Consider the following 20,955-nt stretch of genomic DNA (forward strand, 5'->3'; position numbering starts at 1 on the left):
AACATTCCTTTTACCATGCTCAAATTACCTCATGCCTATGATGTGCAGACCACTCCAGGGGTGTATGATGAGAGTTTAGTACCCAGCTTTAGGAGAGGGTGCTGGAAGAGGGAACAGAAAAGAATAAAAGACCCTACTCCCTTGGAAAGTTATTCCTGTGATGACAGATTTTATTCTTTCTCCTACAGCCAAAAGAAAACACATTTGACTCCAGTGTAGAATCCAAAATGATAAAAATAAACACTGGGACATAAAAGCTCCTAAAAGTCTATGTCAGGGAGAGGCAGATGAAAGTTAAAGCTAAGCACCATAAACTGGGGAATTGAGAAGTATTTCAGAACTGCAGCAGGGGTTTGCCAGAGGGGCTTCATCACCACCCCTGGATGGCAAAATGAGAGTTTCTCTGGAGGCAGGTTTGTCAGCAACAACGTGCTGGGTTCAGCCTCTGCCTTTGTCAAGTGAGAAGACAAGTAGAGGTAGAAGCTAAACCAGGCTGCTCATGTTGGAACAGCCTCACAAAATAGGAAAGGACAGGTTTGCAGGAGGAGGCAGAATCTTTACTTGGAGCAGCTTTTATTATATCTGGGAAAGCCAAAGAAACTGTTGGGCTCAGTGATCTTCCTTCTACAATCACCTTGAGGTATTTCAAGACAAGAAAAGCCCCAGTGCAGACAAAGCAAGCCACAGGAGTGCCTTAACATTGCAGTGGAAGCCTGCACTGCAAGGAAACGCTTGTTATTCCCAACCTTGTGTTCATCTTCTCTCTAATGTCAGAGGGAGGCTGCCATGGAGCAGCCATGGGGCTCTGGAGTCAGCTGCACACAAGGATCCTTCCTCATGCCAGTGAGAAAAAGTCCCTCAAGCCTGTAGCTTCAAGGAAGCTGTCAAAACTTCCTTGAAGTTGCAGAGAGTACCTGGAGACCGTAAGAGACTAACAGCATCCACACAGGTTTCATCATGCACAAAAAATGTCAAAAGAAAATAACACAATTGAGTCCAGCTGTTTAAATTCACTAATTAATGCTTGAAACAGAGGTAAAGCCTCAGATTTAAAATAAGAGGTTAAACAAGCCCAAAACTTTGTGGTGTAATGTCCATAGGCTCATAGGATAATTCAGGCTGGGAGAGACCTCTAATGTTACATTGGAATTTTAACCTCAAACCATAAATGTAAATTGAAAATTGTCAATAAGCAACCAGTTTGGGACAGTGCATCTCATAGGACTAGTCACAAAAACTGCATCCTCAAACAAGGAATAGGTTGGAGGCAAGAAGACCATCTGGAAAGTCTTATACCAGATGCCCTACTCTCTTTGCCATGTGTCTTGCTAATGTTGGAGATGGAGTATTGAGTTTCTTTTGATTCAGGGGAGGACAGAGACAGCTCCTGTATTGATGAAACTGCAAAATGCATTCAAACACAGGGCAGAAAAGTCAAAACTGAAATCTTGGTCACCCAAGATAGGAGCTAGGAGATGCTTAGATTAAATGAGAAACATAATGGAACAAGATAATTAGTAGAGGAAGGTGATCAGTCCTTCACTCCTTGCACCATCCAGGCTATTGCAGCTCCATAGAAGGTGTTAGGAAATTACTGCTGGAAACAGAAAAGCTAACACCTTAGTGACCAAGTAATTTAATAATCCACCCCTCTCAACAAGTAGTTGGCATCCTGAAAAGGAGCAGAAAGACTGCAGAAGAAAGTGTTAGATGTGTGAAGTAAAAAGTAAACTCTTCCTTTCAGCATTATTTGTGACAGCAGCAGCAGCACAGGAGTCTGGCTGCTCTCACCAGGCATGGCCAAGCAGTTTGAGCCAGGTCTAATTAACCAAGTTGTTAATTCAGTCAAGTCAGTCACAGACCTTGCACATGTGTTGGCCATTAACTAAAGCTGGTGACTGGTTGAAGGAGCACATTTGGGTCCAAGAAATAGAGCAATGTACATTTCAAGGAATGCAGTAGGAGCAGCAGAGCCCCAGGAGTTGCAGAACAGTGATCCATAATCTCACTTCTGACTGGGGAGGCTGGATCTGTTTGCAGTTTAAATATTCAGCAGCACATCTATTAGAGTTTCTCTCCCTTGCTCTTAGAAGACTGGTGATGAAAAAAATCATTTGTCCTTTAGTTCAACTTCAGTTTAAACTGTAACCCTGGAGGCACAGCATTGTCAGGTGTCCCTGCTTCACTCCTGTGTGCCTCTCCTGGGATGAGCACTGAAATGGCTCATACCATGGCACTGGGGCAGCACATTAGTGAAACATGGGTGGCCAGGTATGCTGCTGAAAGGGGAAAATGTCTCCTAAGGTCACAGATCGTGGTGTTATTCTGCTCTGTGCCCTCGCAGCGCTTCGTGTCTGGGCAACACACAGTCTGGGCCATCAGCCACAGCAGGAGCCCTTTTGGAAAAGCTCTTTTGGATCTCCTCATCCCTACCTGTTGCTCTGCAACCCTTGGCTGCAGGGCAAGGCAGTGCAGACAGGCAGCTCCTGGCAGTCAGCACCACTTCCAGCATTCCCTGAGCCCAGACCCTTGCTGTGCCTGCATCCCAACACCAAACAACCCTGTTCTCATGTGAATGGCCAAACTGGAGCTGCTTTAAAGCAGAGCATGTCCTGGGGAAACAGCTTGGAGAAAGGCTGGAGATGATGCATCAGCACCTACCAGCACTCAGGAGTGCAGGGCTGGTGGAGGAGGGAGGGCAGAGACAGCAAGGAGAGAGGTACAGAGGGTGAAAATGCAGTGGGAGATAACTCAGAGCGAGCTCTCAGCAGCTCCACTGCTCTGCTTCTTCATCTGTAGCCTTTGCAGGGTGCTGCCCCTGCTTGCTGTGTGATGCTCTGCCCCCTGAGCTTAGGACACAACCTTCTGGGATGTGCTGTCCCCATGGGCCCAGCCTGCCTGGAGCACCTGCTGCAAGGAGAGCAGGCTCATGTCTTGTCCCAGGTGTGAAGGCACTTGCAGGAGGAGGTCCCCAGGGAGAGTCAGCCCTTTCTCCCACTGCTTTGAGTTCAACTGCCCCAATCTCATCCCCAGTCTGTGCAGCAGAGGCAGCAGCACCTGGCAGGTGCTGCACATTCACTCCTTTGGCTGTCACCTCTGTCCCCAGAGCACACCAGCACAGGACTGGACCCTGCAGAGTGTGTCAGGGCCCCCAGCATGAGAGGTGCAGCCTCTCTGCCTGCCAGCACTGCAACTCCTTGCCTTTGTCCTGGCAAAACACCTTTCCAGGCATCCAGGAGAAAAGGACTTTTCACTTTTTCCATTCTTTACAGGGCACAGGTGAGCAGGTGGCCCTCACCCACCCAAAGGGCACACACACCTCCCTGCTTGCACCCGCCCTGAGACACATCTCCCTTCCAGGCAGCCGCTCTACCCTCCCTGCTCCAAGGGCATGGCTTGACACAAAGCACACCAAAACACACTTGGCTGGTGCTCAGCAGCCAGGCTTGCTGTCCTTGGATGCCCTGACCCAGTGGGACACCCCTGCTCCTCCCAAGGCCTCTGTCACAGTCCAGCAGGTCTGGCTGGTGACCAGCTCACAGCAGGCAGAGTTTGCTGCAGGACCTTCACATGAGAAATGAGAGTGTCCCCACAGCCTCCCTTCCTAATGCAGATGTCCCTCTCCAAAACCACAGCAGGAGGAAAGGACTCCAAAAGGATCAGGTGCTCTGTGCTGGGTCCATTTGCAAGGGATGTGTTGTGGGCACACAGGATCATTTCTTTGGCTATGCCCTAAATGGAGAGCTCCACTGTGACTTTTGACACCTTTCAGCAAGGTCTCAAAGTCCAAAGAGGTGCCTGTATGAAAAGCCATGGGAAGTTGAGCTCCAAGAGCAGAGGCTGCTTTTCAAGCTCATGTTGCTGCTCCTTGGTACCTAGCTGCTCTGAATGAGCAAACTCCACAGGAAAAAAAAAAAAAGATGAAATTTGAGGATCTCCTGCTGGAAACTGGGGGCTTTGGCAGATTCCAGATTTTGATTTTGGCTATCCTCTGCCTCGCAAGAATCAACCTTCCCATGCATTTCCTGCTGCACAATTTTCTTGCTGCCACCCCCTCTCATCACTGTGCAATTCCACACCAAGAGGCATTTGTGAATCTCACCACGGAGGAAGTTCTGCTCATCAGCATCCCTCGGAAGCCCGACGGCACTTTCAGCTCCTGTGAGATGTTCTCACAGCCCCAGTTCCACCTGCTGCTCAACTCCTCTCTGCAGCCAGAGAACAAATCCATCATCCAGCACTGCCAGCACGGATGGGTCTATGACCACTCTCAGTTCACCTCCACCATCTCCACCCAGGTAATTCCTGGCCTGGGATCCAGCCAAAATTGAAATTAGCTCTGTGCTTTGAGGAGGAGATGGAGAGGTGTTTGCTGAGTGCACAGAATGAGAAGGGAATCTGTGCATTGCAGCCAGTGGACATGACCTGCTCAGAGAAGATGTCCTGGGAGGGGGAAGCTCTCTGAAGCTCAGTATAGGAGCTAACATTTATTAATATTATTTTTGTGAGCATCTCCTCTTGCTTAGATTGATGCCAACATTTCTCCTTATAATCATCCAGATTTCTCCAGATGATTGAGAGATTTGGGAGGGGGTCAGAAGGCAGTGGAAAGACACAGATATAGGATTTTCTCTGTGTGGCATTTGCACAAGATTGCATCCTGTCAGGGTTTCACATGAGCTCTTGATTTCCTTTCTTGGCTTTCCAAACACTTTATAACTTCTATTCCCTTGGCCACCCCTCCTCACTGGTGTTCTCCTTCTCTTCTCTTCTCTTCTCTTCTCTTCTCTTCTCTTCTCTTCTCTTCTCTTCTCTTCTCTTCTCTTCTCTTCTCTTCTCTTCTCTTCTCTTCTCTTCTCTTCTCTTCTCTTCTCTTCTCTTCTCTTCTCTTCTCTTCTCTTCTCTTTTTTCTCTTTTCTCTTCTCTTTTCTCCCCAGGGTTGTGCTGCCTCTCTATCTCTCTCCCAAATCCAATGTTCTCTCTAAGGCTCTTCCACTGAGCTCGTAGCCAGCCATAACCTTGAGCCTGCAAAAGGTCCCTGCCCATCAAATATTAACCACCCACCTTCTGAAACAGTTTTCCAGCGCTAGCAGTGATACCTCTGGGTGTTAATGCTTTACTTTCCTTGTGAAGCAGTCCACCCAAGGTCTCAGGGAAGGGGAAGTTTGGTCAGGCAAAAGGGGCACAGCTGGGTTAGAAGGATAGTGCTGGGTGTTTCAGTGGGAGCAGGGACAAATCTTAGCCTGGAGCTGGTGCTTCCTCCCCACCACCCAAACACTCCTGCTCCTCACAGGGGTGAGGGTTGTGTGTGCCCTGGGTCTGCACCTCATTTCTGTGCTGAAGATGTGAAGAAGGGAGGGGGTAGAAGGAGGAACTCTTGCATGGAGCCTCGTGATGCTGCTCCCATGGCCAGAGGCCTTGGGACCCCTGCAAGGGACCGCGACTTTCTCTGGAATTCTGCTCCTGTAGCAAGAAAGGTTGCTCGAGGTCTAGCTGGCCTCATCAGAGAGGCTGCAAGTCTGGGTTGATGATTAAATTTTGCCACATTTGCACACAGAGAAAATTACCTCTGCATTCTGTAGAGATCTGTGATATTTGCACTTCAAACAAAGTAAAATTATGCTCATTAGCTTAATTAGGATGGATGTCCAAACCAACTCCTCAGTAAGAAATCAATGGGTTAGTATTAAGAGCAAGTATTTGACCTTACCTCTCCTCTGCCCTCCTTCTTCCCTGCACAGACAGCTTCCAAGGAAACTGGTCAGTTTGAAGTTGTCTGTACATCCAGTTATCCTCTGCCAGTTCCTCCTGCCTGTTTGGCAGCATCCTGCCTATTCCATTAGGATTTTTCATCCATGTGAGGAGTAAAGACTGAAGGAAGTGAGGGAAGCAAGGGAAGGAGTGGAGCAGGAGGGGAAATGAGATGGGAAAGAGGAAAAAGCAGAGACAACAATGGAGTGGGAAAGCAATGGAAAGATTTTCCTTCTTCCCTGCACAGACAGCTTCCAAGGAAACTGGTCAGGGCAAGAGGAACTGGTTATCACCACAACTGTGCCCAGTGCTCACTGAGGGCTGTGACAGCTCACTGCACCCTGCCAATGCCCAGCTCACCAGGACACTCTCAGGGCACAACAGAGGGAGCTGGGGGAGAGACTTGCACCTGGGCAGGTCTGGCAGGGGTCAGGAGAAGAAAATGGGGAACTCTCCGTGTGTGGTCCACAGGAAAGTTTTCTGATGCCCAGCCCTGTCCTGGGGTGCATCAGGCACAGCATCACCAACGAGTCAAAGGAGGGGATTGTCCTGATCTGCTCTGCTCTGCACTGGGCCAGCCTCACCTCGGGTCCTGGGGGCAGTTTTGGGCACCACAATATAAAATATTCAATTTTCAGCTACTGGAGAGCATTCAAAGGACAGCCACGAGGATGGTGAAGGGTCTGGAGAGGAAACCATACGAGGAGTGGCTGAGGGCACTTGGTCTGTCCAGCCTGGAGGAGACTGAGGGGAGATTCATTGGGGTCTTCAACATCCCCACAAGGGGAAGTGGAGGAGCAGACACTGCTCTTTTCCCTGTGGTGACCAGTGACAGGATCCATGGAATGGCCTGAAGTTGAGTCAGGGGAGGTTTTGTTTGGATATCAGAGAAAAGTTTTTCACCCAGAGGGTGGTTGGGTACTGGAGCAGGCTCTCCAGGGCGGTGGTCACAGCATTAGAGTGACAGAGGTCCAGAAGCATTTGGACAAAAATCTCAGGCACTTGGGGTGACTTTTGGAGTGTCCTGTGCAGGGCCAGGAGTTGGACTCGATGACCCTGATGGGTCCCTTCCAACTCAGCATCTTCTACGGTTCTGTGATTCCATGAAGTGTTCACAGAGAGGCTGTCACAGCAGGGATGGATAACTGGGACTTCTGTAAGATGCACCTTTCCATTTCCCAGGACTCTGGCACTGTCTGATGTGCACTTTAGTGCAGGATCCCACTGGTCCCTCAGACTCAGCAGATACAAACTGCACGACACAACAGAATGAAAGAGCACTGGAATGAAGGAGTGTGAGAAGGCAGCAGGGACTGGGCTGGGCACTAAAGTGTCATTTTGGCCTTGTGTTTCAGTGGGACCTCGTGTGTGAGCAGCGTGGGCTGAACCAGGCAACAGCAACCTTCTTCTTCATCGGCGTCACCGTGGGGGCCATGGTGTTCGGGGACCTCTCCGACAGGTTTGAGCCCTCCCAGGCTGCTCCTGCAGGGCCTCAGCTTCACAGAAAGAATGCCACAAACATGTCACCTCCAACAGGCAGTCAGAGGGGTGGGGAAAGGACAAAAGGCGACTGCGAAGGGAGATCCAGCCTCTCACTGGGAAATTGGATTCGAGGGAGTAAATGCTTCCTGGATCAGTGAGCCACTAAATGCTTCCCGGATCAGAGAAGCAGCTCTGGCCTTGGGCAGGAGTCAGATGCACTGCTGACTGTGGTCAGAAGTGCTGCAGGAGCAATAAAAAAAACCAACAACAAAAAAAAATCAGTCTGCCAGACCAGTTTCAGTCTAAAAATCGAGTGAGCTGATTGATACAAAGCTGGACAAAAAGGCTAAAAGAGTGAACTCCTTGCAAATTATACACAAATTAACTCCTTGCAAATCATACCCAAACTGGCTAATAACACACAAGTGAGGAGCTCAGAGGAATTTCTTGCCATAGCTCAAAAGAGTTTCTGTGACGGCGTTCACAGGGGGCTTAGGATGAGGGAAGAGACGAGGATCTGACTCCATGTTTCAGAAGGCTTGATTTATTATTTTATTATATAAATTATATTAAAACTATACTAAAAGAATAAAAGAAAAGATGTCATCAGAAGGCCAGCTAAGAATAGAAAAGGAAAGAATGATAATAAAGGTTTGTGGCTCAGACTCTCTGTCCAAGTCAGCTGGGCTGTGATTTACCATTAATTAGAAACATCCAACATGGGCTAATCACAGATCCACCTGTTGCATTCCACAGCAGCAGATAATCAATGTTTACATTTTGTTCCTGAGGCCTCTCAGCTTCTCAGGAGGAAAAATCCTAAGGAAAGGATTTTTCATAAAAGATGTCTGTGACAAGTTTCCAGCAAGCAAAATCTGACTCTGTCATTCCTAGAGAATTGGGGTAAAGGATATTTTTTTCAAGCAGGGAGGTATTTATTCCTTAAGGAAGAGGTGAAGCAATGAAGGAAACAGAAACAAAGCTGCTCTCTCTGGTTAAATGTTAGGATGTGACGATATAAACCTGAAAAATAAATCCAAGTAATAATCTAGAAAGGGCATCAGATAAGAAACTAAATATTTTTGCAAGCAGCAAAACCAGGAAACCCATCAGAGGACAGAGAGTCCAGGCCCGCAGTTGGGATGTGCTGTTCCCTTACATTATTCATTATTGGGAAACTGCTTCCTGCTTTTCCTTCCTCTGGGAGGAATTAGAGTACAGCAAGCTGCAGAATCACTGCAGAGGGGAGCCTGAGGTGTGAAGGACCCAGAGACTTTAGTGCTGCAGATGGGAATTTTTACATCCATGTCTTTTCCCGTGGGTACATGGCTATGCTTGTACAAGGACCCAAGGCACCTGCATGATTTTCAAACTGTGTGCCTTGGCTTTGTATCTACAATAGTTTTATTGCACAGCTGGAGGGGGGAGAAATTCAGAACTGAGAAAAGGAGCAGGACAAAATATGGCAGAAAATAAGATAACACAAGGTAGCACAAAATGAAAAGTAATTTGTTTCACAAATGGATTGTGAGAGGGGAAGAGCCAGCAGAGGATCAAGGCATACAAGGAGCATCTGGGAATAAAAAGTCTGTAGTGTGAGACATAAATGAGCCTGTGCTCACAGTGGGAGAATGTGTAGAGGCAGGTGCTGGAGCTGGAGCTTTGAAATGAGCTGACAGAAGAAGGCAGAGAGGAAGACACCAGAGGAATGCCAGTTAAATTCCAGGAGTAAGGAGACATTGTCCTGGAGCCCTGCAGCATCTTGGGGACAGAAAAGCTTTTAGCTGGTGTACAAATAAGATCTCAGGAGTGCCAGGCAGCCTGACCTCTGTCTGCACCAGGCAAATTGGCAGAAACTCCTCTGAAAGGTGGAGCCAGAGCCCCAGGGGGAGGTAGGACACAGCAGTGAAGAATCAGCAGGGGTTTTCCAAAAGATCCGAGCCTTAAAATTGTGCAGGAATTCTTTGCATGGATCAACAGGCATGTCAGCAGGGGAGACACCACCTCAGCCTCCTTATCAAACACTCCTTCAGACACTGAGCTGCCCCAGAGTAAGAAGGAAGGTCTCAGCATGACTAAATTAGTAAAAGCCAGGAAGAAGAGAGGAAATGCAAGTGCTCCATTATGACAGGGGAGCGGCCTGTGCTTGGAATTTTGTGCTTTTAAGTGCATTCATAAATAATCTGGGAAGGGAGCAAGTGGGGAGGGGATGCTGAGTCTGGCAGAGATGAGGCCAGAGGCTGGAGACTTTGCAGAAGGGGTTAAAGGACTCTGTGACTGGATGAGACAATCAGGGCAGATCAATCTAAAATAGAGAAACAATTTAAACCTCTCATTTAAAATGGAGGCTCTGAACCGACCACAGCTACTCAGTAGGAAGATTTTGGCATTATACAGCAAAACACAATTCTGCTCTGGGCAAACATCCACACAGCAGTGAGTAGTGGTTAGGGAAGCAAGAGGAAAATTAAGGATCATTAGATTAAACCTCAGATATCACCCCCCACATCTCCCCTATCATCTCTTTAAAGCTGACCTCCCATTAGCAACCCTTCTTTTCTCTGACAGAGATGAGATCCCACTTCTTTGTGCTAACAGTGAGGCAGAGGTTTCATCTCTGGTGCTCCAGGGGGAAAATCATCTGGCATTTTGCTACTGTTCAGGTTCAGGTTTTTTCTAAGCCATTATAGGTATTTGGATTTGAGATCTACTCCACTGACAAATTTGACCCAGGTAAACCCTCCAAAAACCTTCACTGTGAACAAATGTATGAAAAAAAACCATATATATATACACATATACACAATATGTGTGACAGAAATAATAACAGAAGCAATATATATATAACATGTATATTGTTTCTGTTATTGTCTGCTCTTCTCCAAAGACTCCTTTTGTACTTTGTCCTTGTACTGAATTGGTTCAATAATGCTTTGGCAGACTTCCAGATTGTTGGGGTTTTCTTTATGAAAATGGCTTTTTTATTAATTTTTATGTTTCTGCAGTCTGCTCCTTTTTATTGTCTTTTCTACAGTCTTTCAGAAGTTGTGCTTTCCTACCACTCTCTTTGAAGACAATTTTAATGGCATTATTTCTAGCAGCCTCCCTCTATCCTGCAGTTCAGTCCTGGCATCTCACTCCTGGTTTTCCTAGCAAGTAGTGTGCATTTGCTGAGAGTGTAGTAATGGTTCCTTAAATAGCTGCCTTGACTCCTGCAGGGAATATCATGGTTTTATACCCTCCTTACTGTATTTTCAAGGAAAATCTTCATTTACAAAATGTATCTTCTTTCTTGGGCAGGTACACATTGGAAACTGGATCCAGCTCTGGGGGGTTTCTGGTGCTTTCTGTTCTCACCCTGGGGCATCAAGGTGTCTTTTACAAACTGTCCCAGCCTAAATTTCAAAGCAGATCCAGCAAACTCCCCGTAGCCAAGCCACAAGTTGGGGAGTTTGCCAGTAGGTTCATTTATCACCTGCTGAATGAAGTAATTTTTTTTATTATTATTTTTGGGAATGTTACTGTGGCATTATGTCCTGGCACACTACTTTTTCCCCTGGAGCAATTGTTCCTGCCACCATCCTTCTCAGGGGGGCACTGGGAGAGCCCCAATGCCAGGATCAGAGCAGGATTTCAGTCCTTGTGCACTGAACATCACCTGCAGGAAGGCTTAATCTACTACTGCTGCTTGAGCCTCAGCTTTCCTAACATGCAGTGCTGATGTTCATCAGGAGACTGACACCTTGTGCCCCATTTTGATTTTTAGATTTTCGTAGGTTGTGTAGAAATACATGCAGACATATTTCTCTGTCTGTGAGAGTGTCTGTCTGTGTGTATCTGTACATTTATTTTGCATTTGTGTGCATTTGATGTTTTGTATTTCTCCACATTCTCCGCACAGGACTCTGGACAAGGGGGTAAGGAAACCCCAGGGGAACAACACCCTGCAGATCCCTCAGAAACCCCTTAGGATTTCAGGGCTATTTGCACATGTGGGCAGACAATTGGATTCCTTCCTTTTCCTTCCAAGGAGCAGGGTGAAAGTGTCACGGCTCTGTCACCTCCTTGAGAGTGGTGGCAGTGGCCAGACCTGAGTAAGCCATGGGAGAAGGACACGGACACTGGAGGGAGCAGGGTGTGACAGCAACACGGGATTTCAAGCTGGCATCACTGCTTTTGGTGGTGGTGTGGGCCAGGAGAGCCAGATTTGTTGTTCTGAGCAGCACTGCTCTTTCCACTGGAGATTCCCAAAGTTTATGGGGTGGGATCTGCATGGGATTGCACCAGCTTGATCCAGAACAATTTTTTTCCTCTCCAGCATGTTGTATCCTTTAATTTTCCTCTAAAATCTCTGGTTTGCCCATTTCAAACCCTGCTCCCATGACAGGTTTCCAGCCAGTGTAACCCAGCCTGTGCTCGTGGCAGGTTTGGAAGGAAGACCATGCTGCAGCTGTCCCTGGTGTGCTCCCTGGTTTTTGGGATGCTGAGCGCCGCTTCCGTGTCCTACATGATGCTGGCCGTCACACGGACCCTCACCGGGGTGGCCCTGAGTGGCCTGTCCCTGATTGTCCTGCCTCTGGGTGAGTGTGGGGGGCTGTGGCTGTCAGGGGGGCTCCTGGCAGACAGTGGGTGGCAAGGGAATTCTCTACCAGGCAGGACAGGCTTGGTAGGAACAGGGGTCTGGGAATCGCCGCGCGTGCGATTTCCCTCTTGCAAGGAGCCCAGAATTACAATTTGCTGTTGGTCTAATTAATATTTAACAGTCTATTCAAAATACAGCAACCACTTGTTAGTACTTCTGTTGCAACAAGCCACCCAATTCCTGTCAAGTGTCATCCACACAATCAAAGCCACACTCCAAAGTCTCTGCCCCTTTTCCACTCATACAAAGTTCTCACCTTTCAAGCACTGTTTGGGCAATCCAGCATTGCCCTGTCCTCAGCACGAGAGGATGGTGGGTCATTGACAGGGTGTTTCTGCTTCCCCAGATTCGAGTTGGCTCACAAGCTGCCAATCTGTATTCTACAATGAGAAGAACTACCAAAAAATTTTTTACAAATTACGCAGAGCTAGGCAAAACTGAAGCTGAAGAATTTGGGTGATTACATAATAAAAACAAGCTCCAGATTTCAGGATATCCGGTAAACCACTGGATAATTTTGTAGATACAGTTGGGACATACTGGGCAAAAAGTGTTGTACCCAAGAACAATTAACAGTTGCAGCAGAAATTTCCAGGATTTTTGCAGGTGTAGTCAAAATCAAGCTATAATGGCTTCAGCATTGGAGAAGCCCACACAAGACCTGACAAATCCCAAGGGCTGCTGTGTTTTTTTATTGCTATAAATGTTGATTCCTGCAAGTCATAGTAGAGCTTGGGAGGGGCATTTCTGATTGCTAGAGGTTGTAGCAACATGTCCAAAACTTTGGAGGAAAACTGGCTTTTAGTTCACACACAGAAACAAGGAGACCCCCAGCTGGCTTTACACTTTTGCTGCTGTCTGCTCTGGGTGGGCTCCCTGTGAACAACAATTCTTCCCAATCTATTTCTTTAATCTGAAATAATGAGTGGAAATGGGAAAAATGAGAGAGAAATGGGAAACTGTGCAAGCAAGATGGCTAGGGGAAAAAAAAAATCTGGTTGATGAAGAAGACCAAGTGAATGCTATTGAATGGGATAAAAAAAAATATCACCAAGAGTGGTTTTAGCACTGTTCCTTAACACGTCCAATATTTCTTTTCCTGAAGTTTTATTTTAGTGGCTGACAGCTTTGCAACAGCCTAAGTACTGTGGCTGAATATTTTAATATTCCAAATATCAGCCAAACAGTGGAACTTTGTGAAGGAGCAGAGCAGGGATGTTCCCTTGCTTTGCCCTTGTTAGAAAGCCCTGCAGGCCCTCCCTGCCTGGAGAAGTCCTGCATGTCCCAGCTGGATGCTGCCTCCCTCTTGCAGGGATGGAGTGGGTGGACGTCCAGCACCGCACCTTCACCGGGATCCTGAGCAGCATCTTCTGGAGCATTGGGAACATGCTGCTGGCCCTGGCAGCCTACTTGGTGAGGGAGTGGCACTGGCTGCTGGTGGCTGTGACAGCACCTTGCCTCCTGAGCATCGTCTGCCTGTGGTGAGTGCAGCCAGCAGAAAGGAAGCGCACTAGGATTGGCCTCCTCTGTGGATCCTAGGAGTTGTTCAGTAGCCTCAGGATGAGCAGGATTCATCTGTGTCTTGTACCTGGATTGCCCAAGTGTGGCACCTCTGGAAAACTGGAGTGGTGTAAGAGCTTAAATGAGGGATGTGGGACTCCAGGGGCTCTCCAAAATGCAGTTTATTCCATCCAAGAGGTTACAGCAGCCCAGGGTGGTGGGTGACAGAGCCTGTGCCTACAGCTGTCAGCTCCAGCTGCAGGCAGGCCTGGAGACCCTGAGTTTAGGTTACAATGCATTCTATACTTTTCTTTGTTGAGCATCTTAATACAGTAGAACCAATCTATACCTTAACTTTTATCTATAGCCTATCATAACTACTAAAATTACCATATTCATGTTACTGTTCTCCAATCACTAAAAGTTAGTACATTACAGTTTAAGCTAGAAGTTGTTTTTCAGTTTTCTTGCAGTAGAAAATTCTGATACCTTTTTTCTACTTGCAGCATTTGCTGACTTGTTTGCCTGTGCTATCTTTCTGCTTGGTAAAAACAACTTCTTGTTTGAAGCTTATCCTTTGCTCTAAATCATTAAAAACCTTTCTAACTAACACAGCCTTTGCCTCCTTGGTTATCCAGTGAGACTGGCTCAGCAATTCTTTTCTTTTATATCAAAACTTGCTTCCATCTCTATTCCTTCATCACACTCTACATTTAAAAATCTTTCTGCTAGACATACATATCTGTGAGACTTTTTTGTCAAACTCTCATCCTTCCCAACAGAGTGGCCTGGGTTTTGTCTCTCCCAAGGTTACATCACAGTTTTGGGGACAAGGAGGAGGCAGGAATGAGGCTGAGGCATTAGGATGACAGGTGGAAGCAGGATTTGGTGCTGCCAGCTCTGTCAGACGTGGCTCAGAGTAAAGAAAAGAGATTCCAATAAAGGAACACTCAACCAGATCCAGGCTTTAATCCTTAGTAAACTCAAGATAAAACATTTATCCATTCTCTGTCCCCACCTCACTGGGAAAGATACCAAATTTTCCATGAAAGCCACTGACACCTTCAGGCTAGGTCAAGTTCATTTATCTCTGTGCTTCCCAAGGCTTTTCTCAGGTGTGCAACCATCCACACCTGCTTTCTCTGGGCAATTTCCTCCCTGTAGCCTTATTTAAGAATACCTGACATCTCCTAAGCCTTAAAACGGGATATGGTTCATTTATTCAGAGAAACTTTAATTTTTCCATCTTCTTTTTTTTTTTTTTTTAATTTCCCTGTGTAGTAATATGAATTAGAATACAGAGCTGATTCATTGACAGTCTAAACAGTAACTTCTGGTATTTCACTGATCAAGTCCAACACAACTAAAATGCATGTCCTGCTGACTTTTTTAGTTCAAGTTGTTTTGCTCTCTTTCTAAGACAACCAGCCATAAAAAAATGAGTCCTTGGAAGTGCTGAAAATTCACAGATGCATTTGGACCCCCCCCCCCTTTTCATCATAACCATTTGATTTTTCTTCTTATGTTACTATCTTTTATGGACATTAGTTCTCCAACAAATTATACTCTAGTCTTCAAGCACCCATAAGGTCAGTGATTGCAGAAAATTGAAAGTCTCTGAAGTATGGAATTAAAATCTAATTTAGCACTCTGTAGATATTATTGACACAATGTCAGAACTCAGTGGAGACATTAGACAAGCAAAAGACATGGTATTACTCTCTAGAGACAGTGGCAATGAGTGCAAAATGCCATCTTTCCTTCTTTATATTTCCCAAAGTTGCAAGCCTGTGGGAAGGAGATGAAAACTTTCAACAAGACCAATTCTCCAAACATTTTTGCTCTACACATAATTTTCAATTCCTGCTTGAATAGTGACAACAGTTGCTCACTAGTTTTTCTGTAACCTGATTTAGGGCACATGAATCACAAACACCGGACTGTAGGGATCTGGTCTAGGACCGTTCTAGTGGAAGAATCCAGTGTGCAGAAGGCTTTGATTATTGTGAAAACCAAATCATTTTAGCAACTAACAAAGTGTGTATAGAGCTCACTGAATCCTTTCTATATTGTGGTTTTTAACATCTGACAATTTCAAAGCTAAAAGAGTTCCAGAAAGCACAAATATGTAAATAAAAACTCCCTGGGGCCAGTTTTAATTGGTAAGAGTTTGAAACTTCAGCCAGCTCAGCCTTTCGAGGTAGAAGAGCCTGTACCTGTCAAAAGGGTGCCCCACTACTCTTCCCATGCACCACAGTTGTTATGTTTAGGTGGAAGTCTCATGGAGAAGATGCCAGAGCCATGGATATGAGGTGGAAAACAGGCAGCTCCAAGAGGAACAGTCTCCTCTCCTTGCACCTGCAGGTGGGTCCCAGAGTCTGCCAGGTGGCTCATAGCCAAGGGCAAAGTGAAGCAAGCCCACAGGCACCTGCTCAGATGTGCAAGAATGAATGGAAGGAAAGACTTTGCTGTCTCACCAGAGGTAAGGAACTGGAGATCCAGACACACGTTCTTGTTTTCCCACTTTGTCTCTCTGGGTTTTACTTCTGTCTGATACCTGGAGCAATGCTTATCCTGCAGTGTGGTCTGTGGGGCACTGTGGGCATTTTCCTCTAGAAAGCAGAAATTCACTCCTAAAGATAAAGCTCCAGCTCAGCTCCCATAAGGCCAGAAGTCCCATCCATTGTGTGGAGTGTCTTTCCACTTGTTTTTGCCATGGCAAGAGGCCTCAGTGGACTGGACACTGGAGTAAATACACAGTGAGTAGAACTTATTAACTCTGCGGGTACTTACTCCTCAATCAATTGCCAAAAAGCCTTTTGGACAAGCAGTCTCTTCTTCTTCACAGGCACTGAAGTTCTGAAGAAGAACTTCTTCTCAGTGCTTGACTTTTAAGGTTTTCTGTACTTATATAAGTAGATGGATAAATAATTACCCTTTAAATGAATGCACTCCTAAGAACAAAGCATGAAGCTCGCTGCTAGCTCTTCATACAACAGCAGGCAGCCACATGGGGAAGAGGATGGAACTGGCCAACGCTGACTTTTCCATCTGCCATTTCTCTACAGACCCCTCTGCTACATGGGGCATGTAGGTGAGAGGGAAGAAGAAACCATGAGAAGAAAAAGAGGTCTAAAATAGCAGGCAACCTGTAAAGTTGTAGGAAAACATGACTCTGAAGATGTATGCTCAGAGAATGGCTCTGCAAAGGGAATGTATGGAAAATCTGAAGTTGGGAAGGGCAAAGTCCCCAGCCTGTCTGGGGTTTCATGCATCCTAACAGAACAGCAGCTGAGCTATTTCCTTCTTTCCATCTCTGCCAGGCCCTCACAAGGATGGCAACAGACAAAAACATGGGAGGGAGTTACTCCTACATCAGCTTGTTCAGGACCCCAGTCCTGAGGAAGATCTCTGTGTGTTCTGGTGTGGTGTGGTAAGCAGTGTCACTTCCCAGGGGGAATTCATCCTGCAGCTCCCAGAGGGATTTCCCTCGGTCCCATCTCCACCCACTCCTTGCAGGTTTGGTGTTGCCTTCTCTTATTACGGCTTGAGCATGAACCTGACTGGCTTTGGGCTCAGCATCTACCTCTCCCAGTTTGTCTTTGGTGCCATTGAGATTCCAGCCAAGATGGTCATGTACGTGCTGGTGAACCGAATCGGCCGGCGGCAGTGCCAGGCGTGGACACTCATCCTGGCCGGGGTCTGCATAGGAGCCAACATCATCATTCCCAAGTGTGAGAGGCCCTTCTGCTCTACACAGGACTTGCTAAAGGGGGAGGGAGTCCATTTGGTGCAGTGCTGGAGAGGGAGAGCCGTGGATTTGACCACAGGCAATTCTTTGTAGGGAAGTCCTCTACCTGAAGGGTGTCCCCGAGACAAGGTCACTGATGTGGGCTAACCCCAATGTCTGGTCACAGCAGGTGGTTTTGTGACTGATAAAGGGTCCAGCAATGGCAAGACACAGTGCCTATCCAAATTAGAGACTTTGTCCAATGGGAACTGTCAGGACCTATCCTGTCATCAGTTCAGCTCCCACTTGGGCCAATACTTACTTGTGACGGTGTTCACAGGGGTTTTCGGATTGGGGAAGAGACGAGGATCTGACTCCATGTTTCAGAAGGCTTGATTTATTATTTTATTATATAAATTACATTGAAACTATACTAAAAGAATAGAAAAAAGGTTTCATCAGAAGGCCAGCTAAGAATAGAATAGGAAGGAATGGTAACAAAGGTTTGTGGCTCGACTCTCTGTCCAAGCCAGCTGGGCTTTGATTGGCCATTAATTAGAAACAACCAACATGGGCCAATCACAGATGCATCGGTTGCATTCCACAGCAGCAGATAATCATTGTTTACATTTTGTTCCTGAGGCCTCTCAGCTTCTCAGGAGGAAAAATCTTAAGGAAAGGATTTTTCATAAAAGATGTCTGTGACACTTACTAAACCTGCAGACCCAGCCTTTGGAGACAGCAGCTCCAGGGCTATGAAGCTCCCTGTTTTGTCTGTGGGAGCACTGAACCTTCTCCCTTCTTAGACCTGGAAGTTCCTTCCCAGAGGCAGCTCACTGCCATAAATGCCTTTCCTTCCTCCCAGCCTTCAGCTCCCTGCGTTCAGTAGTGGCCATTTTGGGCAAGGGTTGCTCAGAAGCTGCCTTCACCACCGTCTTCCTGTACACCTCAGAGCTCTACCCCACCATTCTGAGGTAAGAGATGCCACCCAGCTGAGCACACCCCCAGGGCCTGGCTGGGGTGCTCAGGCCATCAGCACAGCAGGATGTGCTGGTGACAACCCTGCAGCACTGGCCCCTTGCCTCTGGAACTAGCAGGTTCCAGGGATTTCATATACTCACAAGAGAGAGGCAGAAAGCCACCCTTTTTTCACCTGGGTTGTGGGTGGTTAGGTTGTGCTGACAGGAAGATGAATGGAAAGGTGAGGAGTATTCTGTGTGGGAATATCTTTGCACTCCATAAAGCACCTGTGCTTAGTAAAGTCTTTGTTCCCTGTTATAATCTGTCAGGGACTGTTAAAAGAACCTGAAAATAATAACTTGAAATACAAAATTTTACAAGAGACAAATACTACCATATGTTTGAGAGTCTTTTGGACATTGAATGATATTAAAGCAGGCATTAACCAGCCTTTCAGGAGGAAAAACAGAGCTTATTTGACATACCTGGGGAATGATAACATAACACCAGATTTAGCATTTGCATAGGTGGGGATATAGCTAAGTCTGCTGGAGGGCATCACCTCACTGATTTCTTTGTGGAAGTCTGAAAGAAACCTCATGAATGACAGCAGGCCTTGTGGGCTACTTCACTTCTGTCCCTTCCTGCCCAGAGTACCCTCCTCTGCCATTTAGTCCTTCAGCTTTCAAAGGTCTGTTGCATATGGGGAAAGATGCACATTTAAAACAAAGCAGTCACACTGGTCTGCTGTTTCTTATCCCAGATCAGTTTGTATCTTTCATGCTCAAAGACATTGGCAAAGACAAAATTGTTCATTCCTTCTGGAGTACTTGTTCTGTATATGCACAAGCAGGTCCTGGGATCCTTGTCATGAGTGTGAAATGCCACCCATCCCCTCAAAATTAGGTCTTAATTTCTGGTCTCCTCTCCAAGAGCTCCTTCCTTTGACCAAAAATGCTCACAGGTATCTCTAGTGTATGCCACCTGCCTAGAAATACCTGGGAGAAGGAGGAACTTGTATTTACTCTAAGCAGGTTGGAAGACTCACTAGTCTTACTATTAGAAAATGCTCTCAGGGTTTTAGACATTTAAAGTGGAAACAGCTTTAGAGCAGGTATTCTTAAGTGTGGAACTGCAGCTTGTTTCTCACAATAGACATAAATCTGTTTCTCACAGCAGCTACAGTTGATCTCTGGGATAGATGATGATGATTTTAGGAAGATATGAAGAAAGAAAATAAAAAAATGGCAGAGGGAAAATGGCAGAGGGGAAAAGGGCAGAGGTCCGCCATGACACAAGTAGGCCTCTGTTTCCCGTGGTGGTGTGCACCTTTCCAGGCAGAACGGGATGGGGTACACCTCGTTCCTGGCGCGCCTGGGAGGGGCGCTGGCCCCGCTGGTGTTCCTGCTGGACGAGGTGTGGCGGTCCCTGCCCGAGGTGACATACTGCGCCGTGGCCGTGTGCAGCGGCGCCGCGGCCTTCCTGCTCCCGGAGACGCTCAACGCGCGCCTTCCCGAGGGCATCGAGGACGTGGAGAAGCCACAGTGAGTCACCTCCGTCCTGCCCTGCCCCTGGAGTCTGATGAGGAATGGGGACATCCCTCTCTGCTGCCTGCAATTCCCCGTCTGTGGGCGGCAGGGGAAGAAGGGACAGCCCAGTTGTGTTGTTGGCCTGTGGGCCTGTTGGCCTTCCCGCTTTTCTGCCCATCAGCCCAAACGTGATTTTTTTTTTTCTTGCAGGGTAAAAGTGCCACCAGAAGCCAGCACTCCCGAGGGCGTGCCACTGCAGGCTCTCCTGAAGTGAGGAACCCCGTGGGACAGCCAGCATGGAGGACTGCACAAACTGAGCCATGCCAGGGGAAGAGCCTTTGCTGCCCACCGATCTCAATCCCAAGGGAAGTGGAATGAGGACACAGGAGGAAGGAGGCAGATCAGGACACCAGCTGGCAGGAGCCAACCCACTCTGTGGTGTGGCCAGCAGCAAGGATGCTCAGGTCCAACAGGGTGTGGAAATAAAGGCACCTTGTGCTAAGCTCTCCCAGTCTTTGGTCTTGTTGGACTTGGATCTTGCAGATCCATGCGCAGCCTTCCAGAAACTACAGTGCATTGGTTCCTACACCTGGAGAAACAATGCAGCCAGAAAAATACTGAGTGAGAATCACACAAACCCAAATAAGCTCTAATAAATCCAGCTGGGTGTTAATTTATGGTTCATTTTAAACCATAAACTGTAGCTAGAAATATTTCTTGTGTTTAGAAGAGGTCTGGACAGTTTTCATACGGAGGCTGAAAGCCAGAAAAAAGCACATGCAGGAGTCCCACTAAGAATGGGTTAACTGCAAGCATTTTTCCTACATACACGAAGAAGAAAAAAGGTTTTGCATTTAAATCTAGTGTGTATGCAATAATTATACTTTAAGCTGTAGGAAAAAAAACCCACAAAAAACCCAAACCAAACCAAAACAAAAAATAAACAAACAAAACCAAAAAACAAAACCAAAAAAACCCACAAATCCCAAACCCGAAATCCACCTGGCTACAGGGAATTTTGCATGGAATATTGAGCAGTCCATTATTGGACTTCATTCTGCTTACTGGTCTAACACATTGATCTTAACTCTGTGGAATATCTTTGCCTCTTGTGCTTCATTATGCAACCAACAGAGATGAGCCATCAAATTATCTATCAGTTGGAATTACCTATAATTTTGGAATCCTGATAAACAGCACATACCCAAACTGGGAAGAGGGAATGGCTTCAGGATCTGAGTCCCAGGTGCTCTGTGATTCCCTGGGCTGTGAGGTATTTTAACTCACAATACTGTGAAGAGAACACACACTGAGGATGCATCTGAAAACAGATCCAGAGGCCCATCCAATCCCAGGTCCAA

The 20,955-nt window shown here is 46.8% G+C and overlaps 1 protein-coding gene across 1 annotated transcript; it reads left to right on the plus strand.

Annotated features, from left to right (window-relative positions):
* Positions 1 to 3,920: 3,920 nt before the first annotated feature.
* SLC22A7 (solute carrier family 22 member 7) lies at positions 3,921 to 19,944 on the plus strand. Its single transcript, XM_066547754.1, has 10 exons — positions 3,921 to 4,298; positions 7,107 to 7,210; positions 11,659 to 11,813; positions 13,188 to 13,356; positions 15,740 to 15,857; positions 16,699 to 16,808; positions 16,895 to 17,109; positions 17,971 to 18,079; positions 19,403 to 19,609; positions 19,805 to 19,944. Exons 1-10 carry the CDS (start codon positions 3,921 to 3,923, stop codon positions 19,866 to 19,868), a joined length of 1,629 nt encoding a protein of 542 aa, XP_066403851.1. The 3' UTR covers positions 19,869 to 19,944.
* Positions 19,945 to 20,955: the final 1,011 nt, after the last annotated feature.

The sequence above is a fragment of the Molothrus aeneus genome, chromosome 3 (genome assembly GCF_037042795.1).
Source record: "Molothrus aeneus isolate 106 chromosome 3, BPBGC_Maene_1.0, whole genome shotgun sequence".
NCBI classification, from domain to species: Eukaryota; Metazoa; Chordata; class Aves; order Passeriformes; family Icteridae; genus Molothrus; species Molothrus aeneus.

Excerpts from the sequence above, each read along its gene's own strand:
- SLC22A7 (XM_066547754.1), top strand. The coding sequence starts at position 3,921 with ATGAAATTTGAGGATCTCCTGCTGGAAACTGGGGGCTTTGGCAGATTC. Across the intron at positions 15,858-16,698 it reads ACTTTGCTGTCTCACCAGAG|GCCCTCACAAGGATGGCAAC; the intron begins GTAAGGAACTGG and ends CATCTCTGCCAG. Across the intron at positions 17,110-17,970 it reads CAACATCATCATTCCCAAGT|CCTTCAGCTCCCTGCGTTCA; the intron begins GTGAGAGGCCCT and ends CCTTCCTCCCAG.